The sequence below is a fragment of the Apus apus genome, chromosome 10 (genome assembly GCF_020740795.1).
Source record: "Apus apus isolate bApuApu2 chromosome 10, bApuApu2.pri.cur, whole genome shotgun sequence".
In the NCBI taxonomy this organism is placed as follows: domain Eukaryota; kingdom Metazoa; phylum Chordata; class Aves; order Apodiformes; family Apodidae; genus Apus; species Apus apus.
Window position 1 is genome coordinate 21,356,792 of NC_067291.1, and position 22,605 is coordinate 21,379,396.

General features: G+C 59.8%; 2 protein-coding genes across 10 annotated transcripts; one reads left to right on the forward strand and one right to left on the reverse strand.

The window, feature by feature from the left end:
- Nucleotides 1-2,426: 2,426 nt before the first annotated feature.
- Nucleotides 2,427-18,095, reverse strand: LOC127388918 (uncharacterized). 9 transcript variants are annotated; one of them, XR_007890477.1, is made up of 7 exons: nucleotides 14,604-18,095; nucleotides 12,938-14,347; nucleotides 12,647-12,740; nucleotides 9,535-9,615; nucleotides 8,023-9,075; nucleotides 7,606-7,774; nucleotides 2,427-2,540 (listed from the first exon to the last, which is right to left on the reverse strand). XR_007890477.1 is itself a non-coding variant. In XM_051628903.1 (4 exons), exons 1-4 carry the CDS (start codon nucleotides 10,007-10,009, stop codon nucleotides 8,058-8,060), a joined length of 504 nt encoding a protein of 167 aa, XP_051484863.1. In that variant the 5' UTR covers nucleotides 10,010-11,824; the 3' UTR covers nucleotides 7,790-8,057. The 9 variants fall into 9 exon arrangements, 2 of the variants coding, with proteins under 2 accessions (XP_051484863.1, XP_051484862.1); XR_007890476.1 differs by having other exon boundaries at nucleotides 12,938-13,448; nucleotides 14,150-18,095; XR_007890475.1 differs by having other exon boundaries at nucleotides 12,938-13,145; nucleotides 13,277-18,095.
- A 1,576-nt stretch (nucleotides 18,096-19,671) lies between these two features.
- On the forward strand, nucleotides 19,672-22,014 carry ANKRD34C (ankyrin repeat domain 34C). The gene has a single exon (XM_051628889.1). It carries the CDS (start codon nucleotides 20,227-20,229, stop codon nucleotides 21,829-21,831), a length of 1,605 nt encoding a protein of 534 aa, XP_051484849.1. The 5' UTR covers nucleotides 19,672-20,226; the 3' UTR covers nucleotides 21,832-22,014.
- The last annotated feature ends 591 nt before the right edge of the window (nucleotides 22,015-22,605 follow it).

Consider the following 22,605-nt stretch of genomic DNA (forward strand, 5'->3'; position numbering starts at 1 on the left):
GCACGAACTGCAGGGCTGCTGCCTGTGAATCGAACCTGCTGAATTTTTTAAAAATCCCCACCTCGCCCCCCTGCTAGAGGAGAGCGGGAGAGCTCAGCCCCTTCCACCCAGGCTACCAACACCAGCTGGCTCCCTGCCCCGGGAGCAGAGCTCTGCCGCGGGCCGTGGAAGGAGCAGCAGCCACGAGATCAAGATGGAAAGACAAGCGGCGTCGCTGCTGTGCTAACGGGAAATAAACCCTGGCTACCGGGATGCTGCTCCCGCAGCCACGAGGCTCCGGGAAGGATCACTTCTCTATGGGGGAAGCAGTAGAAGCCCCCTCCCCACCCCGGCAAGCCGCAGGTACCACCGTGCTTGGCAATGCCCCTGCGGCGAGGAGGGCTGTGCAGAGCCCAGCCCCTGGGAAAACCCTTTTTCCCCATGGATCAGGGCTGGGGGGTCGGGTGGGAAGCAGCGAGTGCCCATCCCGCCCTTCCCCATCCGACGTGTTCTCCCGGTGCCTGCTGCTCGTGCACGAGCCGGGCTGCGGCGCCTGGAAGAGGCAGCCTGGGCTTGGGAACACCCGATCTGTCAGGGCCGCTCCCCGGCGCTTTTTGGAAAACCCTGCAGGCAGGTGCAGGTGCCACATCAATATGTCAGCGCTCGGATGACGAGTTCATAATGTTTTCTGCTTGCATTCCGCTGTCTCCGCGTATTAGCAAACAAGCTGCTCCCAAGCCCTGCTCTCTGGAGCCAGGGGTTGCAGATTTAATAACAAAATAATCGTTGTAAATCATTAGTTGGTGATTCAGCATGGAAATACCTCATTATCACTTAAGCATGTGCAGTATGTGACTTATGAAAACCTCTGAGTTATGGCTAATTAAGTGCTGGCCAAAAAATGTCCCAGATCAGAGCTACATTTATCCACCATGGAGGATAAAACGCGTGAGGCCACGAGGAGCCGTGGCCCGGGGAGCTGGACACACCCCGACGAGGTTGTAACTGCTCGGAGTGTGGAGAGAAGGAGTGTGGTGCTCAGAAAGCTGCTTCCACCCCCAAAGCACTGGGATACTGGGCAACACGAACCTCTCATTAACAGGATTTTTTTACATCTGCAACATGCTAATTAATGTATTTATTAATCATGAGAACTTTGAACACTGGCAGATGGTGAAACAAATCCGTTCTGCTCTGCAACAGCTACCCCCAAAGAAGCAGGTATCTGTGTCCCCTCTGCCTTCTCGGCTTTTCCTGCTTTGGGCCTGGAGCCATTGGAGCCAGGGCACGGGGATCCCACCATGCCCCTCCTGGGACACCACACCAATGGCTTCTGGTGGGCTTTTCTGGTTGGTGGTCTCAGGCAGTTAGTGGGAAGCAGAGGGGATGGAACCATTGCTGAGCGAGCCTCTTGCACTAGAAAAGGGTCTAAAAATAAGCTTTTAATACACTCTTGCATCTTGTCAAGGCTTTAAATAGCAGTTGGGAGTTCAGATTTTAAGCACTGTTGAGCTCAAATCATTTATGACAACTTGGGGGACAAAAATAAACGAGAATGAGGAAAGAGGAGGAGCACGTCCCCCTCCGTAGCCGCCGAGGAGCCAAGTCCATAGGCTGAGCCCGGGCAGCAGCCACTGCCCCCGCGTGCCCCCTGGGCCAAGGAGTGGGAGCAGGTTGTGGTGGAGGCCACCCAGGGGGGCTGTCCAACCTGCCCTTGAACACTTCCAGGGATGGAGCAGCCACAGCTTCTCTGGGCAACCTGTTCCAGTGTCTCACCACCCTCAGAGGAAAGAATTTCTTCCCAATATACAATTTAAATCTCCCCTCTTTGAGCTTGAATCTGTTCACCCCTTGCCCTGTCACTCCATGACCTTGTTAAAAGTCCCTCCCCAGCTTTCCTGTAGGCCCATCATCTATCAGCAGTCCATTGTCCAGGACCATCCTGTTTGAAGACCCCTGGGTGAGGCCCATCCCAGCGGAGCCACTCTAGCAGCTCCATGGGGTCCAAGCACCTTTTGGGTAGCACCCGAGGGGACACCTGTGACCTTGATGCTGCCACAACACCCTGGACCAGCTCCTGAGCTGAGGACATGCCTCCACCAGCCCCAGATCCCTCCCAGGGACACTTCAGCTGGGGTGGGCTCTTCATGATGTGGAGTTTTGGGGCCAGGTCCTCACACCTGTGAAGTGCCCCGTGCAGCACAGTGATACCTGTATATGTCACCATATTGTGCTTTCTAAAAGACCTTCTAAGGGCAGGGGCAATCCCTGACCCCCAAACCCTGCCTGGTGCAGGTCTATTCCCAGCCAGTTTGGGTCACCCCCTGATGCATGGGGCAGCCCCACGTCTCCCTCAGAGCTGCCCCCAGCCAGCTCCATCCCTGCCATGTGCAGTGGGCTGTGAGCAAAGGCTGCCCACGGGCGTTCCAGAAATATTCTGCTCTCTGTTCACTGAACTTTGATCTTTTATTCAATTTTCATTCTTCTGGAAAGCTGAGTGACAAAGAGGATGTCCTGGTGCTCTCCATCAGGGAGGAGGCTGCAAGCTGTGACGGTGCTGCCTGTGAAGAACAACAGGGGCTTCAGAGCTCAGAGCCAGTTATTCCATGGTTTCTGGATTTTGCAGGAGCTGACCTCCCCCTGCAGCTGCCCTCGAGGGGGGGCAAGGCAGCATCCCTGGGCTGCCCTCGGGGAAGGATGCAGTGAGCTGCAGCTCCATGCGCTCCTGAAACAGCCAAGTAGGAGGTGATGGAAAAAAACCATGTTTTCCCAACTCCCAGCACTTCCTGCTGCAGCCCTTGGCTCAGGCTCCACCAGCATCTCTTTGTGCAGCTCAGCACCAATTTTTCACTCTACGCACATTTCCGAGGTGGGAACAGACCATGGTGCCAGCTCCCTGTTCTGCTGCCACTGTGCCACTGGCTGTGCCACCACTGCACCCCGCCATGGCACCGCCAGCCCAAACCTCAACCCCCCCCCGAAACCTCCTGGCAGTGTTTCATCAGCATTCCCTTTGGTCCTGCTGGAAACCCCTCTGGAACTCCACTTTGCTCCTGATTCTTCACATTGAAGTGCTCCTGGGGGGTCATTTCCTCAGCAGGTGCCCAGGTGGGCACGTGCCAGCAGAGAGGAAAAGGTTGGATTCATGTCCAGGGTGATGCTGGGTTTTTGTCTGCTGAGGGGGCCAGGAGTGAGGGAGCTGAGGCTGGGAGGTGGAATTGGCCTAAGCAGCTTCAGGCATCCACCACGTGGCACTTGGGGAAAAAGCGTCTTAGAAATCACTAATGCAAAATTAGGACCAACCTTGCACCCTCCTGTCCCACAGCTGCCAGGTGGGAGGGGATACTCGGAACCCAGAGGATCAGGCCCTTTCACAGCAGCAGTGCAATAAAATGTGCTTTTGGGTGCTTTACAGAAGCACCTGGGTGCAGAGGCTGCTCTGAAAACACTTTTCCAGGCAGCTCTTTCAATTACTAATCTCAAATATTAAAAAGATGTAGCCCACAACAGCAGAACAATGTGGATGTGAAAATGAAACTTAATAATGAATAATTTGTTCTCTAGGGGAAAAAAAAAAAAAAAAGGGAAAAAAAAGCGCCAAATGGAAGTACATTGTACTTGCAGCCGTGTCATTAAAGATGGGGTCATTCTCTGGCTGTTTCCATGCCCTGATGAAAGCAGCTCTCCTGAGCAGCCTGCCTGCCAGCACCCCAGGAAGGCTTCCTGAGCCCCCCCAGGACAGAGCCCTCAGGACTGCAACCTCCCGGGGTGGCAAAGGTGTCAAGGATCCCAAACGGTGAATCAAATGTGAATGTGTCAACCGGAGCAGAGAGGGAATAAAGACCTGGGAGCTGCAGGAAGGGCACCAAGCGTGGAGGAACCAGCAGCCTGGGGACAGCGTGGCAGAGCCGGCTGCGGGTGAGCTGGGCAAACCCCTCCCTCCTGCTGCCCTGCGGTTTTTTTCCTTTTTTTCCTTTTTTTTCCCCTCTGCACGATGATTATTGCAACTCCCTGCACATTCGGGGGGAGGAGCAGACGAGGGGGCTCAGCTTCTGCACCCGAGGCTGCTCTGTGGGACACGCGGGCCAGGCTGGTGGGAAGGGTCTCTGGATTTGGGGGTGGTCTCTTTGCCTTTCTGCCAGCCCAGCCTGACCCACGTGCCCTGCGGGCGCTGGCAGTGCCAGCTGGGGCAAATCCCAGAATCCCAGACTGGTTTAGGTGGGAAGAGACCTTAAAGCTCGTCTAATTCCACCCCCCTGCCACGGGCAGGGACAAGGTTGCTCAGAGCCCCGTCCAGCCTGGCCAGGGACGCAGCGCTCGCCCGCACGGCCGTGCCGGGGCTCATCCCTGGGCCTTTATTCCCAGAGAAGGGGTTGCCAGGCCGGCCCGCGCTGCCCGGGGGGAGGCATAAGGAGACACTTCCTGCTGGAACTCCCGGGCGTCCTGTTGCCACAGCCCAGGGGAGACCCCGACCCCGGCATTGCAGGGCGGAGCAGGGGGCTCGGGCTGGGGGCTCAGGCAGGGCCGGGAGCGGGTCAAGGCTGCCCCCTACAGACAGCCGGGGGGCGGGGACTGGGATGGGGACAAGAACGGGGACAGGGATGAGACAGGAACAGGGGTGGGCATGGGGACAGGGGTGCTGGTGGTCCCCGCCCCGTCCCTCAGCAGTATGGGCGGCCTCGTTTGCTGCTAAAGCGGCTGACCCCACAGTGGGGTGCCCGGGCAGCACCCAAAGCCCCCGTGCGACTCCATGGGGTGCCCTGCAGCCGTCCCCCAGCTCCCACGGGACCCCCTCGCTGCCCGCAGCCAAGCGCCCTGCCCGCAGGGAGCGCGGGCAGCCGGGCGAGAAAAGGCTCCGTTTAAGCCACGTCATTTAAATTGATAAATTATGCTAGCGAGATTTACATCCGCCACAACGTCCTCATTAGGCTTCGGTCACACGGGGACGGTCAGTGGGGATCTCTGCCCAGGTGAGCTGGGTAGAGCAGCGCTGGGCTGGGGCCGCTCCAGGCAGAGCTGAGCGGCGGGATATAAAACCAGCCTGGCACATCCCACGGGATCCGCGGTCCCGCTCTGGTCAAGGCTCAACCCTCCCGGGGCCAGGACATCGGGAGGGAAGATCCCCAGCATCACCCTCCCCCTCCCGCCGTGCTGGCTCCAGGAAAGCCGCGCCGGGCTGCGGGCCCCCCAGCTCTGCTCGCTGCTGCCGGGTTTGCCGGCTCGGGCCCCTCGGCTGGGTCCAGAGCCCTTCTCTATCCCGCGCCGGGGCTGCTGGCAGGCAGCGCCGGGAGTCCAGGACCGGCAGGAGCCGCGCAAGATCCACGCAGGAGCTGCGCACAGTCCCTGTTGCAGGGGACATCCAGTGGCTGTGGGGGGACAATGCAGCCCCACGCCACGGCGGCCACCCCGCACCTGCCGCGGGGCATGCGGTGGCCACGGGCACCAGCAAGCCCGGGTGATGCTGCTCCTCTGGGACCCGGGGCTGGCACGTGCACAGGGGGATGCCTCCAATCCAGGGGAACATGGGATGTCCGTGCCAGGACAGAACCAGTAAAAATCAGTCAGGAGACAGCCCTGACCTGGGTCCTTGGGAAGCTGAGCCTGCAGCCAGCCCAGAGCCCTGGCACAGCACCCTGAGGAAGCCAGAGGGTCCAGTTGCTCGGGAGAGGGAGCAGTTGGGGAAGGGGGGGGGGAGGCATGAGGAGGTATTTGTAATTTCCTCCCCACCCCAGGGGGATTTTCCTTTCCCTTTCCAGAGGGCAGCAGGAGGTGCTCACTCTTCCTCTCCCTCCAAGAGCTGCTTTAATAACAGAAGTATGTGAGGAGAGGCCAGTAAGAACAAATCAATCCCTCAGGCAGGAGCAGCAGGGAAGGGCTCACCCTGCACCCAGGCAGGTTGGGGGCCTGACCCAGATCCCTGTATCTCTCACACCCCGGCCCCACAGAGCTGGGACCCCAAGGGACACCCCAGCCCCACCTTTCTCTTGTCCACTGGCATCTGCTGGAACCAGTGGCTCAGCCCTGGGCTGTCTCAATTCACATAAAGTCTCAGCAAACACAGCCAGAACCCCCTTGCTGTCCTGCCCAAGCTGTGCCCACCCCAGGCACGTTCAGTTCAGTGTGGCTGGAGGACAGCAGGTACCTCAGTGCCACCTCCCTCCCCTGGTGCTGCTCAGCACCCCAGCCCCATTTCTGCCCCTCTCTTTGGGGCACCAGCCCCACTACCACCACTTCAGCATCGTGACTGAGCAGCTCCTGCAGAGAACCCCGCTTTGGGAGCAAGCCTTGTTTACTCTGAACCCAGTGTTCACATCCCCGGGAGCTACTCAGCTACATAATCGTCAAACCAACACGGCACACGGGGCTGCTCACGCTTTTTGTGCTTGCCCACTGGCTGCTCACAGAGATAAAAGCCTTGGCTCCAGCCACAGCCAGTCCCGAGGGCTGTGTCTGGCTGAGCCCCCCGAGCTTTCCCACCGCGCCAGTGGCACCCAGTCAAGGCTCAGCAGGACTGGGGCAGGTGCTGGGGCAGCTGGGGAGGCTTGAGCCTCCTGCTCACTCTGGGACATCAGGCTCTTCAAAAACCACTTGAGAGCTCTTAGAGAATCCTAGACTGGTATGGGTTGGAAGCGACCTTAAAGACCACCCAGTTCCAACCCCCCTGCATGGGCAGGGACACCTCCCACCAGCCCAGGCTGCTCCAAGCCCCATCCAACCTGCCCTTCAACACTGCCAGGGATGGGGCAGCCACAGCTTCTCTGGGCAGCCTCGGCCAGGGTCTCACCACCCCCACAGCAAAGAATTTCTTCTTCATCTCTCATCTAAATCTCCCCTCTTCCAGTTAAAAGAACGGAAATATCCAGAAAAATTACAGGCAGGAAGACAAGCTTAAAGTCCTGCTCTGCCCTGGGCAGGGGATGTTCTCACAGCCCATTGGTGTTGCCATGGGTTTGTCATATTCACCTTCTCTCCCACCATCCAAAGCAGCAAGGACGTGGTATCACCGTCACCCCCTCTCCTCCACTGGGGACACACAGTGCCTGCAGTGGGGCAGGGTCTCAGCCCTGGGACACATGCTGTTGGAGTGTGTGGGAAGGGGTCCCCCTTCCTGCTATCTCTGGCACGTCTGTCTCTGGCACGTCTGTCTCCTCTCCCTCCAATGTTTTCCGTGGGACAGTCTGTCCCTTCCAGCCAAGTCAGACACTGGCTGTGGCCTCATTCAACAGCCCAAACCCCCCCAGCGCTGCACAGCTCAGAGCCGGGGGGGCACGGTGCCCTTTTCTGCCCCTCGGAGCTGCACGCTCTGGGCTGGGATCAAGGGGACCAAGGGTTTACCTGTCCCTGGCCAGCATGTGTTAACTCTAGGCAGCGGAAACATTCCCCAGCTGCGTTTTCCATGCGGAGGAAGGCCGGGACACCGGGCAGGCTCCTGAGTCAGCGGGACACTGCCGGCTCCCGAGCCTGCCGGCACCGGGACCCGCGGGAGGGCTTAACGTGGGCCCGGGCGCTGCAGCAGGAGCCGTTCCGGAGCTCCCCACACCCTTCCCATGGGACGGGTGCTGCCCACAGCCGGGCCAACAGCCCCCTCAGCCCAGACCCCACCGAGGGGCAGCCCATCAAGCTCACCAGCACTGTCGCCATCTCTTGTTGTTAAAGTTGTGAATAAACCTGGACCGAGAAGAGAATAAATTCAAGCTGGAGCTGCCCCAGACTCAGGGTCACGGGATTGCAGGTTAGGGTCCTGTGTTGAAGTTCCCAGGACTCACTGGTCTTCACCTGAGAAACTACATAAAAGCTGTAGTTTTGGGAGGAAAAAAAAAAAAAAAAAAAAGGTGATTACCACCTGAAAGGTCACCCAGTGCCTGCTCCGTGCTTGGGAAAGGGGTGACAAAGCCCCTGAGAAAGTGAAGGGTGAGGGACCAGGGAGACGTCAGGGGGCCAGTGACCCAGAGGGATGACAGGGCAGTGACACAGGGCATGGGTGCCAGCAGCTGTCACCACCTTCACTCTCCCCTCGGAACCTTCACACCCGGCTGGCATTACCTGGCTGTGCCAGCCCCACAGCACCAGTGAGGGCTCTACCAATCCCTGCAGTCCCACGTCCAGGAAACATCTGCTCCAGGGCACAGCTTTGGGACCTGGGTGGAATTTGGCCTCATTGCAGCCCAAATGTACTTGTGGGGAGTCCCACAATCCAGCCCAGTGCCATCCACTGCACCAAATTCACCAGCATCACTGAGCACTGGGGATCACCAGTGCCAGCCATGCAGAGGTGATTCCCACCATGGCTCCCCAAAAGGCACCATTCAACCCCCCCATGTGCTATTACCCTCTCCCTGCCTGGTGCCACAGCTGAGCCCCCACACCAGGATGAAGCCCTCAAGGACGTGGAAGGGCAGGAGTTGCTCCTGGGAGGAGAGCGGGGGGACAGTGCTGCGGGGAGGGGGGGCACAGGATGGGCTGGCACTCAACAGCCTCCATAGCAGCCAGGGCAGGCAGCAGGAACTGGGGGAACAGGGCTGAAACCAGTGCTGATGCGTCCCCCAGCAGCACCACGGCGGCTGTTGGTGCCTTTCTGCAGCGTCAGATGAATCAGCCCAGCCGAAACCCCGCGATTTATAGAGCTTAATCCGGCGTTGGGCAGGTCCCCACCCGCCCCGGGGTGCCGGGCTCAGCCCCAGGGGGACGGTCCCACCCCGCAGGGAGGGGACTGAAGTTATGAAATTAGTGAATGGGGAGTGTCCGGGTTGAGGGGAGAGCAGAGGCAGCCCCCGGGGCGCGGGCAGGGGCTGGGGCAGCGCAGGCAGGCTGGGGCTCGGCGCGGGCAGGGGACACTCGCACCCCCAGGACTGTCCCAGCGCCGCACCGCCCGCCCTCGCCCGCACAAAACCCCGGCGCCTTCTCGCCCGGATCCCACAGACGGTGCCGACCAGGGAGAAGAGGCAGCCGGTGATGTCCCGACCTTGATTTCACGTGTTACCCGTCTAACTTGCTGCTTGCGTTTGCTGCTCTCGGGTTTTAGGGGGTGGGGGAAGACGTCTCCTGAGGCCACTCTCGTCTCCTTATCACTTTTCCAGCCCAGCTTCTGCACTGTAACTGTTGGACGGAGAACTGATAAGGGTATGTGAGTGACACGAGCGACCGTCTCGGCACGCTGGACCCCGGCTGTCCCCAGGGTGTCCCCCAGCCCTGCCTGCTTGCTCTGCTGCAGATGTTGGCGCTCAGTAAAACCAGCTGCAAAGCAAACTGAAGGGTTAAAGAAACATCTTTTTTTTCCACCGAGGTCTGTCGATCCGGGCTTTTCCTCTTTCAGCATCTACAACAGATCTCCTGCAGGAAAATGCTTTAAAAAAAAAAAAAAGTTTTAAAATACTGTTTGTACAAGGGGTCCCAAAATGCTGTTTTAACATGTAACTTGTGTTTCAGCAGCACTGGCCTGAAATCCTTCGGAATGGGTGTAAGGAGTAATGACAGGAGTAAGGACCGAGCGCTGCGTAAGCGCAAAGCTCCGTGCGGCTGGGCTGTTCACACGGGTGATTTATTCCGAATCCTCACCTGATTGCAGAGGCCAGTGCTCGCAGCCCGCGCCGACCGCAGCTGGTGCAAGGATCTGCGCTGCCAGGAAAGCCAAGACCCCTGTGAGACAGAGGAACAAAGCTGGGATTTAGGGAAGCAAACCAGAGGTAAGGGGGGAATTTGCTCGGCACGGAGGCGAGCGGCAGAGCCCACCAGGCCGGGGACAATGGGGGTGCCCCCGGGGGCTGTCCCTCATCTCACAAACAGCCCCGGGCTTTGCTTCACCTTTCCAGCCTCTCTTTTCCAGTTCTCCCAGTCTGTCAGATCTTCCCTCTCTCCATTGCAGCACCGTGCAGAAGCGGGGGGCCAGGAGGGGCTGTGCCAGGACACAGAGCCCGTGCTGGGGTGCCAGTGCTCCCAGGCCAGCTGGAGAGGAGGGATCCGGCCCCGGGGGTCTTCTGTGTAGGGGGGCTACCTCCTTTGCCCCCCATCCCTCTCCCTGGTCCCCCTCCATGCCTCTCAACTTGAGAGGGAGTCCCAAAGCCCCCCAGGGGTGGGTGCCCCAAATCCCCTCCCTGTCCAGACATGGGGCAGGGACAAGGCAGCTCCATGTCAGGCACCTCAGTGACCAGCCAGGGGGGATCTATGTACCCCCCAAACTCCAGGGTTGCCTTCAGGATCCTCTTACATGGACCTTCCTGCTCCCAGAGCCTGGGCCCAGTCCTTGCCTGGAGACTTGGGCCAGCCCCAGACAGCGAGTTGGAGGCACCAGTGGGGGGGACCTGGTCCCCTCTGATCACAAGCAGCACAACAGAATGGCTGCTGCCTTCTGCCCCTGGGGCAGCCAGCTCTTCCCACAGGACTCAAGCACCCTCAGAGCAGAGAATCCTAAGCATCAACATTTGGGACAGGCTTTCTCACCCCTCACCCACAGCTGGGGTGGGAGACAATGCCCTTGGCTCTAAACCCCACCCAGGGCAAGGGTGGCAGGATCTGCTCCCACACGAGGGATAGGTTTGGGGACAGTGGCAGGCAGACATACCCAGGAGGCTGGCACCAGCAGGCATGAAGCAAGTGAGGGTCCCCAGGGCATCCCCCCCAGCCCAGCAGGGGGGGCAAACGGACCCTCAAGCCTCTCACTCAGGCAGGGCTGCCCCAGGACCAGGGAGAACCCCAATACCAAGCAAAAGGAAAGGAGGCTCCTCCTCAGCACCCCACACAAGCCCATCCAGAGGACTAAACCTGGGGTGCTCTTGGCATCCCTTGGCCAGCAGTGCTGGTGGGTTTTTCCCAGAGCCAGGAGTGCTGGCATCCTCATGGTTCCATCCACAGGAGGGGCTCAGCAATGGGCCAGGACCTCATCTGATCCCCCTCCAGACAGAGCCGCCAGCGGATTTTCGGTGTGCATTGGGATGTCACCCGTGGCAGGCGTGTGATCAGCCGTGAAAAGCAGGCTTAGTCCTGGCTGGAAAACTCCTGATGCAGCTGAATTCCCAGCCCAGCCCGACCCCAGCAATGGGGAGCCGAGCCCGGGGGGTGTCAGAGCCAGGGAGGGCAATGGCTGAGCCAGCACCGCGCAGCCGCTTCCCTCCCAGAGCACGTAGCCCTTATATTAAATCCATAAATAGGAAATTCCACTTCTTCAGGAAAAAAAACAGAATCCGGATATTTCATAAGTGTCCCAGAGGACATGAAAGCCGAATCAGGAAATTTCACTCAGCAAAGATACCAAAACTGCTGCAGCCCTGCAGCCAGCAGCAGGCCGGGCAGAGCACTGGCTGCGGGGACACACGTGTGCCACGGCCCCGGCCCTGCACGCAAGGCTCCTCAGCTGCATTGTCACTGTCCCCCCTCCCTGCAGCTCCAGGAGAGTTCCCACAGGAAAGCATCGCCTCCTACCCATGGCATTCCTGGCTGTAAAAGCCAGACCCTCAACTTCGCAGCCACATCCTGGAGCCGGTGGCCACCAAGCCCCCCATGTGCCCTCCCACATACTGCTGCCGGCATCCCCGGCGCGAGCTGCACAGCCACTGAGCTCTGGTGACAGAGATGACTAAAGAAGCCTCTTGGCTTTTCCCGACACAGCAGAGGGGAAGCGGCCAAGCGCAGCAGGGGGCAGGCAGCAGCGAGCACCGACACCTCGACACGGTGGGATCGTCCTGTGCCAAGACTGGCACAAGGGTCTCCCCAGCACGGTGGAGCAGAGCCAGGGCTGGGCAAGCGCTGGGGCCCTGCTCGGTCCCAGTGCAGGGACAGGGAACCATGGTAATTGCTCGCGATTTCAAAGCCGGTGGCACAGGCTGTTCTGCCCTGCCACCCCGTGGCTCCGGCAGCCTGTCCCGGTGCCGTGCCAGGCCGTGCCAGCTGCACACCGGGCACAGCGCCTCGCACCGGGCCCCAAGAGCACCGTGCCGAGGAGCGAGCGGGCAGGTCCATCCCGGCAGCTCCGGGGCAGGCAGGTCGGTCCTGGCAGTGCAGGAACTCTCAGCCCTGTCGCTCTGCCGGGGAAAGAGCCGCCCCCGTGCACGGCGCCGAGGTAATTGCAGGTTATTACACAGCTCTGTCGTTAAATACGGATCACTTCTCTTCCGACAGGCGTGCTGTGTAATGCAAACTCAAATCATCTCCCTCCTCCGCCGAGCACCTCTCCTCACCTGCCAGGAGCCGTGGCAAGTCACGGCAGTGGCAGAGGGTGTGACATGCATCATGTCACAGCGGTGACACACCATGCAAGGAGCGTCTGACACATCATGGTCACGGACACCTCCAACCCCAAAGTTCTTTTCCAGCCTCAGCACCTTTGTCCTGGGATCAGCCTGTGGGGATCCCAGGCAGGGGAACACAAATCCTGTCCCACCCTGCACTGCCCACAGTTCCCTCAGCCCTGTTTCCCAGCTCTCCATTTTCTCTCTCTCCACACAGAGCCCCATCCAAGTGCCTGATCCATATTTTCTTGCCTCTCACACAATCCTGGCTGCTTTCTGCTCAACACTGTCTGTGGAGTGCAGAAGCCAGGCGCTACAGCCACACCATCCCTTCCCCAGACCCCCCCTGCAGTGGCTGCTTGTGTCCTTGGCCACCAACCATTTCATTACAACTGCCCCAAGAATTCTTTCTTTTACGGGATTTTAAGGAAAAACAGGACTCTCACCCAGCACTGTGTTCAACTGCTGCAGCTCAGCACACACTGTCCAAGGGGGTGAGCAGCACTGGGCCATCTGCTCCCAAGGGACCAGGACATGTGCCTGAGGAAAGAGAAATCATGGAAATGAACATTTCAGCAGGCAGAACTGGCACAAGGTCAAAACAAAAATACTTTCCATATAAGCAATCTTAAATCAAGAAGATTTTTAGATGAGACCCTGTTTGCCGTGATGGGCCCCAGTGCTGCGTGCGCACGGCAGGCGTGCAGAGTGCCAGGGTCAATGTTTACCCAACCCACCTGGAGCACAAAACATGCTTGGAATGGGAGTTCAGCAGTAGATAGGGATGAAACATGGGTGCCAGCTCATGGCCTCAGTCCCCACAGAGCAGAAAGCATGAGTACAGTGATGGGACACGTGAGCTCCGTGCAGTCCCCAGGGCAGGGCAGCCCCGCTGAGAAGCAGGAAATTGGTCAGGGGCAAAAATCCTTCTGTGTTTGGTGGTTACTGCAGCAGGGAGTTAAAATGATCTTGTTCAGCTCTTAACCCTTTGCTCTGGGCAAAAGCAGTTCCTCGGTCAGGAGCAGGGAAGCCACGGTGCCATGTGGATTCCAGGAGCTCAGAGCAGGTGGCATTACCATGACAGCTGGTGGGACATGGGACACCCACGGCGAGATGGAGCAGAGCTGCAGCTGTCCTCAGCTTCCCCCGCCTCGCTCCTCCCAGGTTCTGCGGTTTTCCAGCCTGGCACAGAGCACGTTCCCTGCCTTCCCATCCAAAGAGCTTCTCTGATGATCTGCTAGAGTGCAACTGAGAGGGGAAAAAAAAAAAAAACCACAACAGCCTGGAGGTGTGAGAGTGTCCAGATGCCAAAGAAAAAAGGATGGAAAGGCACAACGAGAGAGGTGTGTTGTGATGCCAACCTCCAAGAGTGGGGATGAGAAAGAGGGAGCCAGGAGAGGAGTGAGGACAGCGGGGCAGGGACGCAGGGACAGGTGAGGGGGGGAGGTGTGTCTCTGGGACCTCCCAGGAAAGGTGGTCCCCCCAGCACACAGCTTTGTAAAGAGAGGAGAAGGTTTGCAAATGCTTTTCCAGCTGTTTTCAAAACATATTCCCACATTACCTGTGGCCCACGTGCAAAAGGAGAGGGAAAAGGAAGGATTTTCTGGGCAGCTCCATGCCTGCTCCAAGCTAGGGGGATGACCCCTGGCACAGCATCCCCTGAGCCCACCAGCTCCCATCCCACCCTCTGCCATACCCCAGGTCCTTGAATCCCAGGGATGGAAATCACAGTTACCCGAGGACCAGCACATCGAGTTAATTGTGCAAAATATCACCTGGTAATTAGACAATGAGCAGCACTGGCTGCCGGGCGACACATAACAGTGGCAGTTCTATTTTCAGAGCATAACACAACTCATTAGAGTCAAAGCCTAATTAATGCACCACACATTGAGCAGAGGATGGAGAGTGACCCAGATCTCCCCCATCTCCAAACACTCCTCACTTACAGGGAGGTTTAAACTTTGCTCCCACCCCAGATGTGGATCAGAGGAGAAAGGCACCAGGATCCCCAGGGCAGGGCAAAGTGCTGCAGTTGTACAGGGCTGGCTCCAGGATCCCTGCTCCTGAATTCTGCTTGTTCTGTCCAGATGCTGCTTCCTGCTTTGTTTGCAGATGGAAAATGAAGGAATGTACCAATCATCCTGCTGGGGGAAGATGAGGAAGCACTGTGTCCTGAGCCCCACATCCCAAACCCCACACCCTGAGCCCCCTGCCCTGCTCACCTTGGGCACTGACAGCCCCTGATGCAGGCAGCAGATCCCAGCAGCACAGTGAGCCCTGCACCCAGTGACCCCTGTGCCCTCAAACGCCTATCCCAGGAGCTCACAGCCCCAACAGCTCCTCAGAGCTGCTGCACTATTTGTACCCCATGGTTGCCATGGAGACCTGAGCCCTGCTCACCAGATGCTCTGTAGAAGCTGCATCCCAGTAAGGTGGGACAGGAGGCTGCTGCTTTGGACATAGCCCCTCTGTGGCTGGGGATAACCCATCCCTGTGGGACACCCTGGCCTGGGAAGACCAGTGAGTCCAGCAGAGAGGGGCAGATTGGCTGGTGGGAGGAGGCGAGCAGCATTCCAGATCTCAGGAGTACCCACAGGCCTCCCATCCAGCCCTGCTGCTCTTCATCCTCTGGGCAGGAGAGGCTTAGAGCTGGGGTGCTCCCAAAAGCAAGAAGGGAAATGTTGAGGTCGTCCAGTCCAGGGAGGGTCTGGGGCCCACAAGTTCCAGAACTGGAGAGAGCAAGCCCATGCCCAGGATTCATCCCTGCTACACCACAGTGTCCAGACTTGGAGTTCCAGGGGCCACAGCTTCCCAGGGACATGAGAAGGGCTCGATTATGGCTATGCCAGAGCAAAAGAAGGGTGCAGGTCACCCTGGACACCCCCTCCAGCCCTGAAGAGCTTTGCCCCTGCTGAGGGGCGATGCTGCAGGACACCAGAGCAGTCACCTTCTTCATTTTTCCAACAGGAGGAATCAGGGTCAAAATTAAAGCAGATACCAACCTGCAACAGGCTTCAGCCCTGCTCAGGGCTGCAGGGAAAACCTGAGGATGCTGCAGGAACCCATCATCAGCCCTAGTTAGTAACACACCCCCGCAGCATCCTCCTGGAGCAGCAGAGCATGGGACCAGACTGCAGCGAGTTACCAGCACACTGAGGTGCTTGCGACCCCCCCCGGCTGCCCCGTGCCGGGCGTTCGGACCCCCCGCGGGTCAGAGGACACAGGCCGTGCCCCAGCTGGGGCGCAGGGGGCAGAGCTGCTGCCCCCCCGAAACGGCAGCTCCAAAACCTCCCCCGCCACCCGCGCTCGTCCCGGCGCGTGTATAAAAAGCGGCTGCGCGCGGAGGAGCTGCAGAAATAGCGGCAGAAATAGCGGCACCGGCAGCCCCCGGCGGGGGGCGGGACGATCCCCGGCTGCGCTGCAAAACACCCGAAATAGCACCAGCCTCGCGGCCCCGGTTTAGCCGAGGCCGGTGGAGCAACGAGACGGTGCACCTGTGCCCCCCGCTGGTCCCGGGGCCGGTGCCGTGGGAGAAGCCCCTTCCCCAGGAGCTGCACCAGGCTCCACCAAGCCACGGGCTCAGCCACTGCAGCCCCTTGCGGGGCGTTTGAGCAGCCGGAGCAGGGATCGCCCGACACCATCCTGTCCCTGAGCCTGTCCCTCAGCCCCCACCTCCCGAAGCATCGCTACAGCCCACGCCCGGGGGTCACAGCCGCACCCCACGCAAACCAGACAGACCCAGTGCTGTCCCAACAAGCATCTGGAAGCAGCTCCCTCCTCCCCTGAGCTGGGGCAGACCCTAACGATAGCTTCAGGAAGCTGCAACAGACTGACGAGAGCGGCCAACACCCAGTCTGAGGGGAGACGACGCTGCCGTGGACCCAACGAAGCACTCAGCATCTCTGCTGTTTACCTCGGTGTCCCGGTTGTGTCACCTCCCAGGAGAAAGCACCATGGCCCCGCGCACACCAGCAGCACCTCCAGGCTGGTGGAGTGTCTGGACCCCATCTCACAGCCCCCAAACCTGCCCAGGCCAGTGCTGCAGCACCAAGAACTGCACACAGGGCTCCAAGCACTTGCACCCGAACTGCAGCTTCTCCTCCAGCAGCCCAGGTTGCCATGGCATCCTCAGGGATGGCACAGATGCCAGCAAGGAAGATGAGGATGGACGTAGGTGGACACAGTGGCTTTGTATAGGCAGGACAGGGCTGCTGCAGATCCCAGAGCTCCCCAGAGGCTGTTCCCTTCCCAGAAGCACCCAACTCCCCAGGATAACAGGCAGCAGCAGATCCCGGAGAGCCCTTTGCTCCCTGGCCCTCTCCAGCAGCCAGCAAAGCTGAGCTGGTCTAGAGAGCCCAGGCATGGCCATGCCCAGGGCTCTGCCACAGCCCTCCAGGCCCCACAACAGCTTCTCCTACAAGGAGACAGGGAGGGATCAGCACCTGTGAACACAGAACAGGGACACCAGGCCTGCCTCTGCCTCACTCACTCTCCTGACCGGTCAGGTTTTGGAGATCTCAGACCACACACAGATTTGTGCCTCTGCTAGCACAGACCCAAGAGTTCAATCCATGGGGACAGTAGAGTTAAAGCTGGGATGACACAGTGACACTTTCCAGGCATCTCTACAGTTCAGCCAAGCCCCCTTCATGTCCCCTGCTCCAAACAAAGCAAGGGAGGAGAGATGTTCAGTCCCAATTGCCTGTTTAACCAAAATCTCCCGTTTCAGACACCTCATCTCATACTTGCAGCACCTGCCCATTATGCTGGCAGCCTGGCATGGTGGCACCAGGCAGGCAGTGCCCAGAGTGCCAGTGCCAGGTCCAGCAGGAGCTGAATCACCAGGAGCCAACTGCAGCCCCAGGAGCAGCACAGACGTTACTCAGCAAACCATTATGAATAACTAATGGCTCTGAAAAAAATGCAGCCTGTGATCGTGTGCAAATAGGAAGGGGGGGGCAGGCTCCATTAATCCCTCATTATGAATTATGCAACAAAGGAGGGAGCAGAAGGCAAACACAGCAATGATTTGTGCAGAGGGGATGTGCCAGCCTGGGCTCCAGTACTGGGATGATAACAAACAGGAACTGCAAGGTCGACAGAAGAGGAAAGTCCCTTGCAAGGGGGGGGGGGGGGATCAGCTCCCCTCCACTTGTTGCCAACACTCTCCAAATTGAGAGAAGAGCTACCAATAGGGAGAACTGGAGCTGGGAGAAGGTTGCCTGGGACTCTGGTTGGAAGCCACCAGCAGTGACATGGGGCAGGAGCACCAGCTCTGCCACAGAGGTACCTCCAGGAATGGACAAACATTCAGAGTTTCTCTGTCCAGTTTCACCAGCTACTGAGCAGCCACTGCCTGGCTGGAGTTAGCAAAGAAGCTGCCATAAGGTTTTCCTAAATGCTTGCTAATGTAGTAAGGTCTACTTCATTTCTCTGCTAACTCTGATTATTATTATCACCTTGTACCAAAGAAGACTGCGATTTCAGATTATATTTTAGTAATCACAAGAGAAATTGCCCCTAATGTTCATCTAATCTAAGGAAGTGCAAACCATAAATACCGATGGAGCAACAGCAGGGTGCTGAACCCCCACGTGTGACACTGTGGGGTTTGTGCATTGATTACCTTCTTCCCCTTCCACCTAGTCGGCTGTTTCTGCTGGGGCTGCCCCTGAAGAGCCAGTGGGGCTGGAGGCTACGCAAAAGCAGCCCACAAAGGGACACGCACCCACCACACCCTGTCCTGCCCCCCGACGGGCACCCAGCACACACGGAGGCACAGCACATGCCATCTGCACGGGGACACACAGTGCACATGCATGGGGACACGCATGGACACAGACACCTCCGACGTGTGCACACACACGCCCCACCCCCCGCTCCCAAACTCAGCTCCTGCACACACAAACTCACTCCCCACACCTCCGGCTACCCCCGCACACCTCCCACCCCCGCACACGGACCAACACCCCCTAACAGCCCACATCACCCCCGCAGGAGGCCAGGGACCCAGACTCCCACACTCCCGCCCCGTCGCTCCCCGCACCCACCGGGGAACGACGCACCGCCCCCCCCGCACAGCCCCGGGCAACAGTTGGGGGGTGACGCAGCCCCCCCGGAGCGCACATAAGGGACGATGGGAGCGGGAACACGAGAGCTGTAGCCCGGGACCGGGCACGGAAAACCCGGGCAGCAGGTAACGGGGCCGAGGGGCGGTGGGCTCTCCCCCCACCTCCCCATCAGCACCTCGCACAGGGGCAGCGGGCCGGCGCCGGGGGCGGGCAGTCGTGGAAGGCACCGGCCCCGGGCGTCTCCGTTCTCCCCCCGGTGTCCTTGCAGCCCCGCGGCCAAGCGCCGGCTCCCGCGACCCCCGGTGGGCAGCGGGAGGGGACGAAGCTGCGCCCGGGCCGGGACCCTCCGGTGGCCCCGGGAGATGACAGGCGGGGAGGGGAGGCGAGTTCACAACAGCGGCCCCCCGAGGGGAAGCGGGTGGGCTCCTCCCGGGTATGGCTCCGGTGGCGGAGGGAGGGGGTGGCTGTGACACCACTTGGGCCCCTAGGGGGTGATTCCCCCCGTGTGAGCACTTACAGGTCCCGGAGCGCTGGATCCTCTGGGGGGGGGGGGGGGCGGGCAGAGCAGTTGTGCCCACGACGGGGAGGCCTCCGGGGAAATCCATGAGGCTGGCCACATGCTCCAGAGGGACACAGGTGGGCTCGGACGGGCCCCTGGCACAGGAGGATGCTCCAGGGAAGGGCTGGAAACCGCTGCTCGGGGTCACCAGTGCCCGGGGCAGGCAGGGGCCGGGCCCCGAGGACGCTGGCCGAAGGTCTGTCTCTGCCCTCGTGGTGTTCCCACGGCGCTGGGTATCGCTGGTCCCTCCAGCACAGCTCCGAGCTCTCCTTGGGCACGGTGCCCTTCGGGTCACAGGGTTGCAGGGGACGGGGGCTGTTCCTCGGGGACACAGGAGGGCCACGAGGCGTGTGGTGGCCATAAAGCAATGCGCAGGAGCCGCTCCTGCCAGGATTCCCGGGGCCAGCCCGGGTGGAAGCACTTGCCACCAGAGCCGGAGTTTGTTGCCCCCCCCGCCAGCCCCCGAGCTGGTCCCCGGGAGGGAAGCAGCTTCCGCAGCCCCCCCACCCAAGGAGCTCACACCACGGCTGAGCACCGGGGAGTTACCGGCCTTTCCTCCAGCAGCCACAGCCCGAGAAGCCATGGGAGATGCTCCCACCGTCTCCAGGGGGCTCTGCGGCACAGCTCCAGGGACCTAGGAGCCGCGGTGGAACCCACCTGGGCATCAGGATCAGTCGGATTCCTCCAGTGCTTAGAAAAATCAGCTGCATCCAGGCACGTGTCAGCGCGGCTGCCAGGGGAACAGAGCTGGAACAGAGTGAGGCAAGAGGAACCAAGAGGCGCCGGCAGGGAGCAGCTGAGCTGCTCTGCAAGGGGAGACCAGCTAAGCCAAGGGTGGCCACAGCACGGGGTAGAGGGAGGTGGGAAACACACAAGACCTCCACAGCAGGGCAGGGATGGTCCCATCAACACAGACCACCAGGCCAAGGTGACAAGTCAGACCCTAGGTCAATGCAGGAAGGCCAAGGAACAAGCCTGGTCTGATGAGGTGGAGGGAGATCAGGCACCTTGGTGCTCAAACCAGAACTGAGGACCTGGGCCAGCATTTAAATAGAGCCCCCAAGGGGAAGGGTGGGTGGGTAAGTGGTTGGGGTCTCAGGTGAGGCTGGTCAGGACAATCAAGGGCAATTGGTGCAGCCAGGTGCTCTGATGTGTCAGGAACAGGGGAAGGTCAAGAGAGACAATAGACATGGACAAGAGAGAAAAATATCAAGCATCCTAAAGAGTAGATGATTGAAGGGGCAACACTCTAAAGTAAAGGCATAAAGAGGGAGTGGTTCTGGGGGGCTCCTGATGCCATGGTGTGGGGTGGGATGCAGAGCAGGGCTGAGAGCATGATACCCCCAGGAAGTGGGGCGAGAGCCAGGGCTGAGGAGCAAAACTCAAGTCCTCCATGTTCCCTCCCCCAGCTGCCAGCTGGCACTGCCTCTGCCCAGCCCTGAGCATCACCATGGATGAGGTGACAGAGCTGCAGCTGGGAGGGAACTCCCTCCTGAAGGCAGTCTGGCTCGGCCGGCTCCGGCTGACCCGGCTGCTGCTGGAAGGAGGGGCTTACATCAACGAGAGCAACGAGAAAGGGGAGACAGCCCTGATGGTGGCCTGCATCACCAAGCACGTCGACCAGCAGAGCATAAACAAGGCCAAGATGGTGAAGTACCTGCTGGACAACAGAGCTGACCCCAACATCCAGGACAAGTCTGGGAAAACGGCCCTCATGCACGCCTGCATCCGTGGTGCTGGGGGAGATGTGGTGTCCCTGCTTCTGGAGAATGGGGCAGACCCCAGCCTGGAGGACCACTCAGGAGCATCAGCTCTGGTTCACGCCATCAATGCTGATGACAGGACTGTGCTGCAGCACCTCCTGAATGCCTGCAAAGCCCAAGGGAAGGAGGTGATCATTATCACCATGGACAAATCTGCCTCTGGCAGCAAAACCACCAAACAGTACCTAAACATCCCCCCCTCACTGGAGTTCAAAGAGAAACCCGCCCCCGAAGCGTGCATCTCACCCTCTAGTGCCCACCTGAAAATCCCCATTTCAGCACCTTCCTCTGGTGAGGAAGAGAGTGACATCATCATCCCGCAGCCCGGGGACAGCCCCTCCAGCAGGGCTGCCCAGGAGCCCACCTCCCCAGGCCCGAGAGCCAGACCGGCTGGGAGAGCCCGCCTGCCCCAGCTGAAGCGGCTGCGCTCCGAGCCCTGGGGGCTGGTGGCCCCCTCGGTGCTGGCGGCCGCCGGGCACCGCGATGACACGCGGGTCTGTGCCGATGGTGAGGTCATCACGGGCATCGGCGACCTCTCGCTCTCCAAAAAGGGTCCCCTCACCTGGTGTGGCAGCAGCAAGAGCAAGGACCCCACACTCTTCCCCCCGGTAGAGGAGCAGGCTCTGAGGGCGCTGGCGAGGAAAACCACCCAGGAGAAGAGCCAGCGCCTGCCCCGCAGGAGCACGGTGCCCCATGATCCCGACAGCACCGGCTCCAGCACTGCCGGCTCCGACACGGCCGCGCTGCCCTGGAGGAGGCTGAGCGTGGAGCACGACTGCGACCCCCTGCCCTCCGGCATCCCCGGCCCAGCCGAGGCAGGGAAGGGGCTGTCAGAGAGGAGGAGGCTGAGCGGGTCCCACCTGGCCTTGTTGGACACCTCACCCGAGTCCCTGGATGGCATCAGCAGCACATCGGTCGGCACCGGCCGGCACCGCCCGCCCAGCTTGCTGGAGAGGCGGGGGTCTGGGACCCTGCTGCTGGACCATATCTCCCACATGAGGCCAGGCTATCTGCCCCCCCTCAACGTGAACCCCAGCCCCTCAATCCCCGACATTGGCTCCAACAGTAAAGCCTCCTCTCTGCTTGCCGCTGGCTTGAAGTCCCTGGTCCCCGTCGCTCCCAGCTCACCCAGACGGGGCGACTTGCGAGCCAAGAGGAAGCTCCTCCGGAGACACTCCGTGCACACGGAGCAGATGCAGCAGCTCTCTGATTTCGAGGAAATAGTGGCCCAGTAGCCATGTCAACATTTGCTTCCCAAGAAAGTCACCAAACCAGCACTGTCCCTGCAGAAAGGGGACAGTCCCCCACTGAGCAGTCACCTGGTTCCGGGGAAGTATTAAGGGCCACAGGGGTCTGACCTGTGCCCGGGGAATGAATCAGGGGGGTCCTGCTCCCACTTGCCAGAGCTGTTGGGAGAGTCCAGGCATCCAGCCCGAGAGCTGGAGTCTGTCATACCCTTTGTTCACTCCTGGACCTTTCCCCAGGAGTCACCACTTGGAGAGGTGGATCCCCAACAGCCCAACTCCCGCCTGCACTTTCCTTGTTCCTCATTATTTACAATCCACTTTTCTTCCATCCACTTCATTCTGACTTGGAAACCTGTCAGGAGCTCCATGCCAGGGAGCCATGGGGCTGATGTGCTTGTGAACACAGGGAGAGGATCTTGACGCTGTCATGGAAGAGCAGAAATACCCGTCTCGAGAGGACTGAATGTATCGGTGCCCTCCATGTGCTGGAGAGGGAGACAATTCTCCACCTCAGAGATTCCCAAGCACATGGGAACTCCAGAGGCTGAGTTAAACCCGTCCCTGCTGCGACCCCGTGCCTTCAGTGGGCCAGGATCAGGAAGGGGTTTGGCTCTGGCTCTGAAGCAACCCAGGTTGAGAGGCACTTCCCACCACACCGAGCACCTCCAGGCTCCGAATTCCCAGGCTGGGAGCGCTCCCGGCTTGTCTGCTCGGGAAGCCTCCGCCAAGGACTGTCGCTTTGCCGAGCTCCTGCACAGCCCG

Coding starts and splice junctions, on each gene's coding strand:
- ANKRD34C (XM_051628889.1), top strand. CDS start 20,227: ATGTTCCCTCCCCCAGCTGCCAGCTGGCACTGCCTCTGCCCAGCCCTG.
- LOC127388918 (XM_051628902.1), bottom strand. CDS start 10,009: ATGGAGGGGGACCAGGGAGAGGGATGGGGGGCAAAGGAGGTAGCCCCC. Junction 9,616..9,780: donor GGAAAAGAGAGGCTGGAAAG/GTGAAGCAAAGC, acceptor TCTGTCTCACAG/GGGTCTTGGCTTTCCTGGCA. Junction 9,076..9,534: donor GCACTGGCCTCTGCAATCAG/GTGAGGATTCGG, acceptor TCCGTCCAACAG/TTACAGTGCAGAAGCTGGGC.